General features: G+C 38.4%; 1 protein-coding gene across 7 annotated transcripts in view; it reads right to left on the reverse strand.

Moving 5' to 3' along the window:
• Positions 1 to 14428, reverse strand: part of pphln1 (periphilin 1) — a 138542-nt gene that overhangs the window by 33133 nt on the left and 90981 nt on the right. For 6 of the 7 annotated variants that reach the window (XM_059977693.1, XM_059977694.1, XM_059977698.1 and 3 more), the window contains 4 exons: positions 13474 to 13845; positions 10354 to 10433; positions 9501 to 9620; positions 8335 to 8472 (listed from right to left, as the gene is read on the reverse strand). In XM_059977693.1, coding sequence (XP_059833676.1) covers positions 8335 to 8472; positions 9501 to 9620; positions 10354 to 10433; positions 13474 to 13845 — 710 coding nt within the window. The remainder of the gene's footprint in view (positions 1 to 8334; positions 8473 to 9500; positions 9621 to 10353; positions 10434 to 13473; positions 13846 to 14428) is intronic. The other variant, XM_059977699.1, reaches the window with a different exon arrangement.

A 14428-nucleotide genomic window follows, 5' to 3' on the forward strand; every position in this document is an offset into this window, starting at 1 on the left:
TAAGCTGTTTTCTTTAAATAGAGTAAGAATTTTGCCTCTTTGAACTTTAGGCAGTTAATATCAAAACTTCATCACCTTAAGTGTTTTAATGAAATCAACTCCCTTTTGTGCTCCTGAACCATCAAGCACTAAAATTAAAGATGATATATTTTTATACTGTGTAATTATCCAAAACAGTTCTATCATATAAAAGTTATCTAGTGCCAAATAAAAATGCTCTCAACTGCCAATTAGTTTCCCACCTCACAATCTGTGTATATTTGCCTTTTAATCTTACATTTCATAGCCAACTAAAACATTAGGATCGAGTCCTGAGTGACAGCTTTATTCAATTTTATTTGGCTTCATTAGCTTGAGTTTGTTTTCAATTAGTTTTTTTCTCCCCAATAGGCTCAGTGGTATGATATACACTCAGTCATTTAAATGCAACTTGGACATGCAAACTTGAGGAGCCATCCTGAAAGAATGGTCAATATATCACAAATCTGATGTCTACACAAGATAGATTGGACATTTCAGTATTTTGGTAATCTTTATGATACGTTTTATTAAAAGACAGATCTGCTGAACCATTGGGAAGGCTTGATAGAGTATGATGGCCAACAAATCTAATAATTTTTAAAGTTGAGCAATCTAATCAGTATTTTAAAATCACTTTCCCATTCTGAACTTCTTATTCTTTTGAAGGGAACTTCCAGTTTACTTCTATCGCTGTTTTGTTATTATTTAAAATCCTCACTCTACCACTCGTGGTGAAAAAGAATGTCAGTTTTCATTTGGTGCTCCTGATATATCCTCTCACCTTAGTTTTAAAAGTAGATGGGAAGATAGCAGAAAAAATAAATTCTTCTTAAAAAAGATGTAGCAGCTTTTTCCATTGTCACATTATAACATTCTTCTGTTCCAATCACACCAGCTCGATGAGACATGATTTGATTGGAATTGGTGATTATCTTTCATCATTACCAAGTGACCATTCTGCACTATAAAAAGCATTGGGAAGCTAATCACCTGGGAGCATAATATTACAGCAATCCAGTGATCTTTAACATACTCTCTCCATCATAAGCATCGTGAATGTAAGGAGACCAGAGCCGTGCAGGATAGCCAAATGCAATCTGACCAGGACACCAATAAAAAAATGGTACAAGGAATTTTTAGTAATCAAATTCTCTTGCAGTAAAAGCCAGACTATTGTTTGCCTTCCCAATTGCTTGCTCCATCCTGATTCATTTGCAAGGACACCAGGCCCTCTCAATACCTTTTAGTCTTTTACTTACTATTTATACCTTTAACATCTTTTCTAGCAAAGTGGATGGTTTCAGATTTTCACATTATATTCCCACATTCCAAGTTGTCATCCACATATCCCTGAAACCACAAAGCAACCTCCTCATTATGAATTCTGCTACCCTTTGCTGTACTATTAGCTAACTTACTTATATAAAGCATTTAATCCCTTCATCCCAATCAATCTTACAGCCAAATTAGATCTCCTAGTTACATCTCCTAGATACTACAGTCTTGTTGGCTAACCTATGCTTATAAAACAACACAGAAGATGCTGGAGGAACCCAGTGGATGAGAATGAAGGGAGACAGACAGGTTGACATTGTTCATCTGCAAGTCCAGGTTAGAGCTTGGTGCAAGTCAGCATAATTTTGGAATGACATTTTTATAGTGAGAAGAACTTAACAAGAATGCATGAATAATCGAGTCAAGGTAACAAAGACAGATCTGGCAATGAGAATGGAAGTAGTTGTAATTTGTTACATAATTTTATCAATTTTTAGCAGTTTTGGTTAGAATCCAACCAACAAAAATCAGGTTCGTGTACCATAATGCATGATTGTGGGATAACAATTTTCCAAGAGCTTTCCAAACCTTGACAGACTCTTCTGTTAAATGCCTGTATATTGTACATTATCAACTGAAATTTAATGAAGATGGGCAAAATCATCCTTAGACATCCTGTGTCAGACAAGGCTTGATGCAAGCTTGAATGAACCTTCAGCGGGAGAAAATAAGTGTAATGTCACATTCTAATTAGAATGAGCTGAACAATTTTAGGCAACACAATGCAAATATCCCAGAAGTACTGAGTACATAGCCTCTCAGAACTCATTATACAGACCTGACAATTAGGTGCATTTGGAATCGCTTCATAATCTAGTTTGGTAGAATTCATTCCCAATTTGGGAATGCTAAAATAGTGCAGCATGAGACATCACAGCGTCATGATCTTCTAGTGTGGGATTTATCCAGGTTCTCTACTTTGTGCAGGGATCGCTTTCTCAATGATTCACTTGACCATTCATCCTTCGCCACTAACCTCCCACCTGGCACTTACCCCTGCAGGCAGCCAAAGTGTCTCTTTCACCTCCATTCAGGGCCCCAAACAGTCCTTTCAGGTGAGGCAACACTTCACCTGTGAATCTGTTGGGGTTGTCAATTGCATCCAGTGTTCCCAATGTGGTCTCCTCTACATTGGTGAGATCTGTCATAAATGCTTTGTGAGTAGCTCCACTCCACCCACCAAAAGCAGAATTTCCCAGTGGCCAACTGGGAAATTCTTTCCTTTTTCCCATGTTCCACTCTCCTCTCCTATCAGATTCCTTTCTCTCCAGCCCTTTACCTTTCCAACCCACCTGGTTTCACCTATCACCTTCTAGTTATCCTCCTTCCCCTCCCCCTAACCTTTTTATTCTAGCATCCTCCCCTTTCCTTTCCAGTCCTGAAGAAGGGTCTCAGACTGAAACGTCAACTGTTTACTCATTTTCATAGATGCTGCCTGACCTTCTAAGTTCCTCCAGCATTTTGTGTGGGTTACTTTAGTCAGACTGTGATGCGTCCCTTGTTCCGAATACCTAACTGAAATCCTCAACAGCAATGGTGTGAAGTTGCTGACAGGATCAGGATCCAATGCTTAAAAAGATATATTTACAATTAGGGAAATTGCTGTTTTGGCCCCTGTACACCATAGATCAGTAAATCTTCAGAGACCAGCCTTTCTATGCATCTTTCCATGTAGTTCTCATTGTTGCTTGTACTAAATCTGAAAGCTACACTCCAAAGAAACAATAAGGGTTGATAAATGAATAATGGAAGCGAGTGTCAAATCTAGGTATCTGACTGAAAGTGCTAATTCTTCAATATGTGCAGTGTGTAGAAAAAGCAATAAGGGTTTCTATTTCTGAAAAGAAATGCAAGTGATCCTTTTGAAAAACAGTTTCACAAGAAGCAGTATTAAGTACACTAGTTGCTCCATGAATACATAAAGACTGTCATTTTCCAGACCACGGAGTTTGAAAGTCATGCTGAAAGCAAACAAAATAGGCCTACACAATTGCTGATTTTAAGTAGAGCTAACTGCGCACTGGAGTCAAGTTTCAAATTCAAACAAACATTCTGATGGAAAAAAAATCATAGGACAAATTTCTGACAGAATACTAAGATGACCAAAAATTAGTGCAACTTTTTAGTTGTCCAAGTTAAATATATTTTCAGTGTTTTTACTCAATGATGTGAGAATAAGTTTCCAAGGCATTGTTTTACTGAACAGAACGGAGTTTGGTATGCTTTCTCGGTTATACTTGACATCAATACTTCAACTTCTTAAATGTACTGTTGGTGCTAAAGTTAGCAGAGATCAATTTTTTCCTCTAGCTCTTACAAACTTCTCTGAGATTTTAAGAATACAGGCAGCTTTATTGGACAAGTTCCAGCCAAGTATTATATTTAGAGAGATTATCCTACTGTTAAACTCACTTAAATACTGCAATTAGAGAAGTCAATCTTTTCCTGCAGGAGTACAAACACACATTTCATGACACTGTAATTAATGCCTGCACTTCAGACATAGAATGCACATATCTGATTGGCAGTTTTGTGTGGTAGTTTTCAATTGTATCTTTATACTTCAATATTAATAAAGGATGGAATGTGAAGAAGAAATCAAATCATATCTACATTTATACTGTATTCTTAAACTCCCAAAAAAAGTGTCTCATAGTCAGAACATGTACATTTTCTCTCTAACTATCCTCATTCATTTTTTCACGATACCTTTAAATGCATTGCGTCATCTAGACAGTCTTGGTCACCCACTGTGTTGACAGAACAGCCTTGGTCCCCAGGGCAACTAGGGAAAGAGTAGGTCTCCCTAAGGCTCAGTATACTGATCTATGTGTGGAGATGGGTGAGGACTTAAATGAACTGTATATATTGTGGAAAAGAGAAAGTGTTGGCAGCCTTGAAGTACATCAAGGTGGATAAACATGCATATAAGAGAACAGGATAGGTATGCATCTCACAGCTTTGCAAGCTCTCACAATGTAGAAAAGAGTTTTAAAAAAAGTTTTCTTGCTAAAGTGGACATTTTCACATTTCTGTACTCTGATAGTTCTCTGATGGAAACAACATTACTAGCCTTCCAAGCTCAACTACGGCATGACATAAAAATTCAAAATTTTCAGCAATCCCACCTCAGAACTTCAAGGTGACCTTGCCTTATTTAATAGTCAAGTATATTATGCAGAGCATTGTGTGTTCCACAGCATAATCTTTCCCTAAATATGCAATACTAAGAATTGGTACAAGTTAAAACAAAAAAACTTATATCAACCATATATCTGTCAGATTAAATTCCTTCTTTCAAAGAATGAAATTTATTGACCAAGACAATTTCATTCACAAACAACTATAACTCTAATTGCTCTCATCCATTTTAAAATAATTGCAGATTCCTATATTTGTTTCAACTCAGTGTAGCTGTTAGAAAACAGCATAAACTGTGGTCCAAACCTGAGGTAAACAACGAGCAAACCACTGGAGATCTGCACCATAATTAAGGGCTATGCAGTACAATGGCTTGCTATAATTTTTCTTTGAAACAATACAAAGCCTTCTAAGTTACATGCTCGTTTATAACAATGAATGTGCAAAAACAGAAACTGATATTAATGGTTAAGCTCTTACATAGTTAACCTAAAGTAATAAAGTTGAAATGACAATAGAGTTTTTATATTTATGTCAATACATTGGTCAACTGGAAATTGTTAAACAGTGCTTCGATGTTCATTTTTAAGCTACACAAAGAAAGTGAAAATAAAACACCATAGTAAACATAGTGCAAAACATTGGATTAGGTTCATTGTCACAATATTTGGAACCTATTAACAGATAAAAATAATCAATTCTGTCCAATGTAGCCCAGTCTGAGTAATATATAAAGCTTTTATATCTTTGCTAAAATTTTATAACTTAACATTAAAGTATTAGTGAAATATTCCTGTTGAGCTTTTTGAGATCAATACTGAATTTTACATGAATAATTTTTTTTTGCAGAACTGCTTTGTCCCACATTCTTGAGAAATTACAGACATGAACAAATCATACTAATTACTTTTAATTAGGTATTCAGTTTAGGATATATGTCATAGAGTAAAGTTGCCAGAAATAATTTAAGGCATTAAATGAAATGCTCTTAAAAATACTAAAACCAAAGGTCAGTTTAACTATATTGATTCTTATATATTAACTATATTCAATCTTCACTCTTCTGCTTGCTATTTTTAAACGTATTTCTATATACATTTTGCTCTAAAAGGTAAATCAAAATATGCTAGCGTAAACTTGGAACATTCCCCTTATTTCAAACAACAGTTTTTTTTAAAATTTTAATTATAAATTGATGAAAGTACAGGAATTTTAATTTGGCAGCACATTTAAAGAGTCCTTCATTATTATCACCTCATTCCTAACAGTCTTTATAGCTGATTTGCTATACAATATGTGATATCTAGCAGCAAATATATCCATACAAAGGAAATGCAAATTGCATGGATTCACAATGTAATTGATACATTGAAATCTATTTTAAATTTCTCTAAGGAATTCATTTACAGGAAGAAATAAATTAGCACGGCAAACTACTTGAGCCTTTCACTGAATAAAATATTTTTAGCTGTTGGTACAGGATATCATGCTGAGAGTTTGAAACACAAATTACCCCCCTCCCCCATCCACTTGCTCATCTAAACTCAATTTTGACATCCTGGAGTTATGTTTAGACAATATAGAATACAAACTGTTTTTCCTCTGCCCTTTTTAAATAATCCTTTATTGAAATTAATATCAGACAAGTTCAATTTCTGCTCTGCTGAGTTAATTATCTTATCTATGCTGCTAATGAGAGATCAAACAGAAATTAAATCTATCATGCATCATAATTTAGGAACATCATATCAGGATATTCTAGGGATGGTGACACAGTTCCATAAGAACACTTAAGAATTTTTTTTAAACAAAGCTAATCATATAGTTTTGCACTTAAAAAGTAGTTCAAAATCTAGTAACACACACAAAGTGCTGGAGGAACTCAGCAAGTTATACAGCATATACAGAGAAGAATAAACAGTTGGTGCTTTAGTAGAAACCATAGAGGAAAGGGGAGTTGGGGGGGGAGTCAAAGGGAGATAATAGGTGGACAGAGCCAAAGTGGGATTTCCTTTTACAACTCATTTCAGTTTGATTTCCCATTCTGACATGGCCTTCTCTGTTCAAAAGAGCAATACCTCATATTCTGCCTGGGTAGCCGCCAACCTAATGGCATGAACATTGATTTCTCGAACTCAAGATAATTTTTCCCCTTCTCTCTTTTTCCATTTCTCCCTCATACATTCTCCTTCCCTGCCCCTTGCTCCCCTCTGATGCCCCTCCTCCTTCCCTTTCTTCCAAGCTCCACTGTCCTCTGCTATCAGATTCCTTCTTTTTCAGCCCTTTACTTCTTACTATCACTTCCCAGCTTCTTACTTCATTCTGACAGCCCCCACCCCCACATCATCCTTCTTATCTCATTTCACCTATTACCTGCTAGCTTGTACTCCCCCCACTTCCTCCACCTTCTTATTCTGGCTTCTTCTCTTTTCTTTTCCACTCTTGATGAAGAGTCTCGGCCCAGAATTTCAACTGTTTATTTCCCTTAATAGATAACTTCTTAAGTTCCTTAAGGTTGTTATAGCCAGGGGTGGTAGTGGGGATAAGCTCCCACTACCTATTAAATGCTCCCAATGGCATGCACCTCGAATAGCCTCTGACAACCAAGTCCAGATGAAGGCCTTCAAGTGTGGCTTAACTGTTAAACCTCACAGAACCATTCTGCTGGCAAGAGAAGGGGCAAAGGTGGGTTACTGGTGCCTTAAAACCAGACGCTTCAGGCAGATGGGCCCACGGCAGATGTGACAGTAAGAAATCAATTTATAGTAGATGGTTAATTGTGAGGAAATTGGAATACACAGCAGAAAGCCATTCACTCCCTTAGAGAACTTATAAACTCCACCAACACAGCACACATGGTCAGTATCACATCTAAGTTCCTGGAGCTTTAAAGCACCATATTAAATGTTGTAGGGCTGTGCCTTCCAGTGATAAATGGAAGCAAGGAAAATTAAGAAAAGGCCAGTTTTCAAATTGAAACTCTTATTTGTTGTCCTCACTTCAGTCATAAAGGTATACTTTAAATGATTCTAAATTTTCTCTTCACTGTTCCAAAGACTGGGCATTTAAATGTACTTGCACTAATTTAAATTTAGGTCACTAACTCCTGCAGTTCTTCCACAGTTATGTGGACAGCATTCTGTTCCTGTGAACAGTTATAACCCGACAGCTCACAAGCTGGATATATAGCTGTCAACTGAGTTCACACACAACAGAAAACCCTCTGCAGCTCCACAGCAGCCAGCAAATCCATTCCATTGATCTCTTTAACGTATGTATGGGCTGTATATAAGTCAAGTGCTCATGAACTGGGGAGGATCTGCATCATCTTGATCTCTGTAATAAACTAGCTTTATCATCTATACCATAGCTATCATATTGATTGCTGTTTCCTTTAAGTCTGCAAACAATTGCTTTTCTTATATGTCTTCATAACATGATAATTTATTGAGGATCTGTATTTTTATCTCCTATGCACCCTCTATCTGATGGACGTTTTGCACATTATACTTAAAGGTGATTCTTCAAGTGCCAACTGTCCAGTGAGTCAAGAATAAGACCTGATTCAATTTATGGCACTTATCCATCCTGACAATGTATTCCTAGTAACTGCTCAGATATACAATTAAACAAATGGCGACAGAGTAAGAGATGATGGAACACAGAACTATGGCCGATGCAGTTCACTAACTTTAGTTAGACCCTTGATATTTGGGGGAAAGAGAGGAGGAGTAGAGCACATACTCATTAAAATATGGCAAGGTATTAATACAAATATTAATTTCTTGCCGGTATTCAAGTTGATGAAACAACTGACTTAAAATTAAAGATGCTAACCTCTTCAATTTCCTTGGCTTTTTCAGCAATTGTTCTAGTGCGATGATCTGTTTGACCCAGGTCTATATTGTCAATGGGTCCTGGTGTACTCAGCTCTGGATAATCCAAGTTTTCTGGTAATAACATTTGAACAGCATCCTAAAATCAAAACAGCAATATATAACATAGTCCCTTTATATTTTAAACTGTGAATGACAAACTGCATGAAGAACATGTATTAGCTGGAAATGATATCCCCTTCCGTTAACCCAATAAATTAAAACATTGAAGGCAACTCAAATGAATTAATTAGTAAGTTTATGAAACTCAACCTACTTGGTGTGCTTATTGAGCTATAGAGAGGTACATAAATGTACAGATGCAGTAGCACCTCATTAGCTATGAGTGATCTTTGGAGACTGGTGAGACGGCTTCAGCTCTCAGCTGTGTGCACGTGTGTACTGATTGTGCTGTGCTGCAGTGCTTCTGGATAAATAACAATGGGAGACACTGCTATCAGGCAGCAATTGCTTTACAGTTTACTTGTTCTTGTAAATAAGGATCAGTTTAAAAAAATAGAAGAGATTTAAAATTCAAGCAACATTTAAATAATATGCAGGTAAAAACCAACAGTGATTAGATGTACATCATATGATACTTCAATTGACAAGAGTGCTGACAGCAGGATTAAGAACAGCAAAAACAAAAGAAATTCAAATATACAGTTAAAAAGACATCAACAAATCGTGCCACAGAATTTTGCATTGGCTTTTTATTAAATAATGCAGAGATTAACAGTTAACAGCAGTTTTGAGATTAATTTGTACATGGCACAAATTGGATTAGATTACAGATGATTCAACCATCAGAGAGAGATTTTGTGGATGAGTAAAGTAGTTGCTGGTATTTAAAATAATTTATAGTTTCCATAGTTTTGGAGCAAATAATATGAGTTTAAACTAGAAAATAAAATCACAGAATTGGATGATTGTACAGATCTTGATGATAAAGATGTCTTGGGAAACAAGTACCTAATGCAAAATACAAGGAGTGACGAAGAAAACACTCTTTAAAAAATCAAGAAATGGGAAAGCAAGTTATGAAAATTAGTTGGCATTCAAATGTGTTTATAATTTAATATACATAGTAAAAGTTCTGTGATAGAAACTGTTAATTGGAATACTTACACCCTTATTGTGCTCAGCTATTTCCAGTTCAGGAATCTGCTGCTGTTCAGAACTCCATTCATTCACAATCTCTTCATTCAAGTTATCAGATGTTTTGCTGCCTTTTTCAAAGTTTGCACTCTAATGAAACGAAGCAGCACATTACTTTTCAAGCTCTAATTTCAGTTGTATTTGGCATTCTCTGTTCCCACACTCTGCACCAAGAAATAAATAAATCATGCGCCAAAAGGATTTTGCTCTGCACAAGTCAACAATACTAGCTGCTCACTTACTGCCAAATGAATAAAGTATAATTTGTAAGTCTATAAATTAAATATAAAATAAAGTCTATAAGTTTCCTCCAAACTGCAAACAATTAAGCCCTTTCTATTTGAAGGAAGGTAGTTTAAAAATATATAATTTAGGAAAGAAGCCAATCTATTCAGAATAGTTTTGTGCCACAAAACTATTCAGAATGTAAGCAATCTCCTGCAGGGTTAAACATCGAATTTTTTGGCCTGGCAACAATGTTCAGATGGTGGGATTAAAGAAGAGGAGTTATTGAAAGACAAGCAGGACAAATTCAGTCCCCACGATAGACAAAAAAATTTCCAAATATATTGTTACATTATTATAAATTCCTGGGTACACTTTTTAATCTTACAGTTATGTAAACACCACCTTATGGTCATTGAAGCAAAATACTTCATTATTTCTTGTTAACATAATTTGCAGTATTGTATTTACTAAGTAATTTGGTCATTCTTTATATAGATTAATTTATTTGATAGATATTTCATAAATTACATTACAAAGCACATTCTTTCATGGTGATTGCTGAATGTTGTAAATATAACCATAAAGATGTGTTTACCTTTGAAGAAGTTGGTGGTATTGAAATAGATGGAGATGCATCTCTTGAAGGGACCAATGCACAAACAGATCTTTCCTTATCTGGGAATACAAATCAAGTTCAACTTCAAGTTTACTGTCATTCAACCATACACATGTATGCAGCTAAACGAAACATTGCTCCTCTGGGGCCAAGATGAAAAGCACAGTACATATAGTCACACGTAGCAGATATAGTTCTGATCCAGCACATACAGTGGCAAAATAATAATAGCATAAGTCCCTGAGAGGCACGGCATGAAGATTGACAGGTTGACATAAAATGCGAAGAGCATATTTAGGTAAGACAATATATTGTTGCTGGCACTATTATAAGAAAACAAGCAGTAGCATAAATATGTGAAACAGCAGCAATAAAAGAAGAAAAGTGACCATTGGAGGATGCTTTTGTACTTGTGAGTTGGGGAGGGGGGAAGGGATGGTAGGGCATTCAGTCAGGGTGTACATGTATGTTTGTTTGGCAGCAGGGTGTTAAGAAGTCTAACAGCCTGGGGGAAGAAGCTGTTACTCAGCCTGAGAGTTCTGGTTCTTATGCTACAGTACCTTCTGCTTGACAACAGGAGGTCATAGAGATTGTGGGAAGAATGGGAGGAGCATTTGACAATGTTAGAGGCACTGCATATGCAGCACTTCTGATATATGTCCTGAATGGGGGCAGGAGAGTGACCACGATGATGTTTTCAGCTATCTGCTCTATCCGTTGCAGAGTCTTGTGATCTGAAGTATTTCAATTTTCAGACAGTGATGCAGTTGGTCAGGACATTCTTGATGATCTCCAGTAGAATGTAGTTAGAATGGGGGTGAGCAGGGGAGAACAGGGCTTGGCTTAAAGTGGAGGTGCTACTATGCTCTCTTGGCTAAGGACAAGGTGAGATCGGCAGTAATGTGCACGCCAAGAAACTTGGAGCTCCTGACTCTCTTCATGGTGAAGCCATTGGTCGGCAGTAAAGAGTGGTCAGCCTCTACTTTTTGAAGTTCACAATCATCTCTTTGTCTTGTCCACATTGACACTTGGATTGTTGTATTTATACCACTCCACAAGCTGCCCTACCTCCTTCCTGTATGGTATTTCATCACTGGTGCTGAAGAGACCAACCATTGTTGTATCATCAGCAAACTTAATGACTTGGCAGTACAGTCATGCTTTAGAAATATGGAGAGCAGTAGGATGAGCACCAGCCCTGGGGGAGGGGAGAGGGGACACCAGTGCTCAACGTTACACAGCCAGAGATGTTGCTGCCAATACAGACTGTCTGTGGTCTCTTCATCACCAAGTCCAAGGTCCAGTTACAGAGGAAGGTACTGAGGCCCAACATGGACAGTTTTCCTACCAGCTTCTTGGGAGTGGTTGTATTGAAAACAGAACTGAAGTCAATTAACAACATTCTGACATGGGAAACACCACTGTCCAGGTGGGACAAGTCCATATAAAGGACAGAAGCTATGGCATTGCCGGCAGACCAATTTGGGCAATATGCAAACTGGTAGGGGCCCAATGCAGTGGAAAGGCTGGATTCAATGCAGTCCATGACCAGCAGCTGGAAGCACTTCATTATTATTGAGGTCAGTGCCACAGGACAGTACTCATTGTGACAGGATACATTCAGCTTCTTGGGCACTGGGATAGTGGTGGCCTTGAAGCCTGTAGGGACAGTGGTCTCATCCAGGGACATGTTCAGGGTATCAGTGAAAACATCTGCTAGCTGAGCTACACAGTCAGGTATGTTGTCAGACCTTGCAGATTTGCATGGGTTGACCCTTGCTAAGATCTTCTTCACATCAGCAGTGGCAGACAGAGTGGCTGCTCCTCAGGGAAAGGGGCAACCTTTCTCGCCGACACATCATTTAGTGCATCAAAACATGTATATGGGGCATTCAGCCTGCCAGGAAGAGGTGTCACTGTCAATGGTGCACAGGGTGGTCTTATTGTCAGTTAAAGACAACAGACAATAGGTGCAGAAGTAGACCATTCGGCCCTTCGAGCCTGCACCGCCATTCTGAGATCATGGCTGATCATATACTATCAATACCCGGTTCCTGCCTTGTCCCCATATCCCTTGATTCCCCTATCCATAAGATACCTATCTAGCTTGAAAGCATCCAGAGAATTGGCCTCCACTGCCTTCCGAGGCAGTGCATTCCAGACCCCCTCAACTCTCTGGGAGAAGTTGTTTTTCCTTAAATGACCTACCCCTTATTCTCAAACCATGCCTTGAATGCCAACTGTCTCTAGAATCACAAAAATGGCTATAGATTTTTTTGTGTGTTGTCCTGTTTTGCCTTCCTGATGGCACAGAAAAGCACAGCTCTTGGTGTCTTGAGAGTGATCTCATCCCCGAACTGAAGGCAGCATCTCATTCTTTCAGAAGTTCCCAGACCTCTGCTGTCAGCCATGACTTCTGATTGGCCTGAATGGTGATGGGTTTAATGACAATGACATCTTTGGTGCTCTTTGCCATGTAGTCAGTTGCAGATCCTGCAAATTCATTGATGTTGATCACCATAAGTAGCTGCTTACATGAACATGTTCCAGCTTAGGGACAGAACAGTCCTGTAACATGGCTCTTTCTGGCCAAACACTGATTTCTTTGTGAACAGGTTTGGTGCGTTTAGCAGTGGTCTGTATGCAGCGATTCGTATTAACATATACGATCAGAGTATCTAAAGTGGAAGCTGGATGGGTGGGGGGGGGCCAACCACGAATGTTGGTGTAAACCAAGTCCAATGTGTTCCCTCCTTTGGTAGCACAGTCAAAATGTTGAAAAAATTTAGGTAGGACTTTTTTAAGGTTTGTGCGGTTGTCGTCCCCAGTTACAATAAAAGAAAGTCAGGTTACGCAGTCCAAAGGTCACTGAATGGTGTTATAGAGTTCACACAGTGCTTCCCAGCGTTTCGCACGGGGTGGGGGGGGGAGGGTGTAAATATAGACGGCCACAATCACAGTGGCAGTGAACTCTCTTGGTATGTAGTAGGGCCTACTCTTCACCATTAAAATCTCCACCAGTGGGCTGCAACTAGTGTAGCATTAACACACCAGGTTTTGTTAAAGTAAATGCACAATCCCACCCCCAGCGGGTCTTACCAGACGTTGCGGCACTCCTATCCGCACGAAAATTGGTGAGTTCCTCTAGCTGGATGGCTGTGTCTGGGATGTTGTCCTGGAGACATGTCTCTGTACGAATATGTGTGCTGCAGTTCACTGTCCCGCTCTGGGTCAATTGCTGTTTGTTTTCCAGGGAGTGTTCATTGGAGAGCGGTACAGTCGGGAGAGCCGTCCCGCAGGCATCAGTCTTTAACCTAAGACGGACTCCAGCGCGCTTACCGCGCTTCTGTTTTCTCTCACACCGCTTCCGGTGCCTCCTCCCCTGGGTGTCTGCAACAGGTGATGCTGCAGCATGAGGGTCTGGACCGTGTAATGACCCGGGGCTACGCAGCTCCTCTGCTGTCGGTCTCACTAATGAACCGGACAAGAGCAACATTAAATGCTGAATTGTAGATCAAGTCTTTAAGCATATGTTGGTTTAAGTTTATTTATTGAGTCCTCTTTATTAAAACTATTACTTATCCTGTTAGAGGTAACTTCAGGCACGCTACTTTGTTTCAGTATTGATATCTGCAGCAATATATAAAGGCTTGGTTCTATTCAACAAGATCATGTGATAAAGTTTTCACTTCCAGAAGCACAAATATATAGTATCATTGCTTTCAAATTGCATACAAGAGTAACAAGAAATAAAAATAGCCACAATAATTGGTCCGTAAGTGAAATGAAATGCACTTCTTGCATTGTAAATGTTTGGCCTACAAGTTGTGGTGAAAATGACAGTAACATTTCCATCATTATGAACAACACCAATGGCACCATCTGTTGGTCTCATATAAACAGTTAAGCACATAAGTATGGATGAGCCTTTTAATGATAGCCTATGCCTCAGGTGTTCTGTTGCAGTACTAAAACTGAAATATTAATGCCATAATTCCAGCTGACATTATAAAACAAATATGTGATGTATTACTCATACCATTCAAGAACTAAA

The sequence above is a fragment of the Hypanus sabinus genome, chromosome 8, assembly GCF_030144855.1.
Source record: "Hypanus sabinus isolate sHypSab1 chromosome 8, sHypSab1.hap1, whole genome shotgun sequence".
NCBI lineage: Eukaryota > Metazoa > Chordata > Chondrichthyes > Myliobatiformes > Dasyatidae > Hypanus > Hypanus sabinus.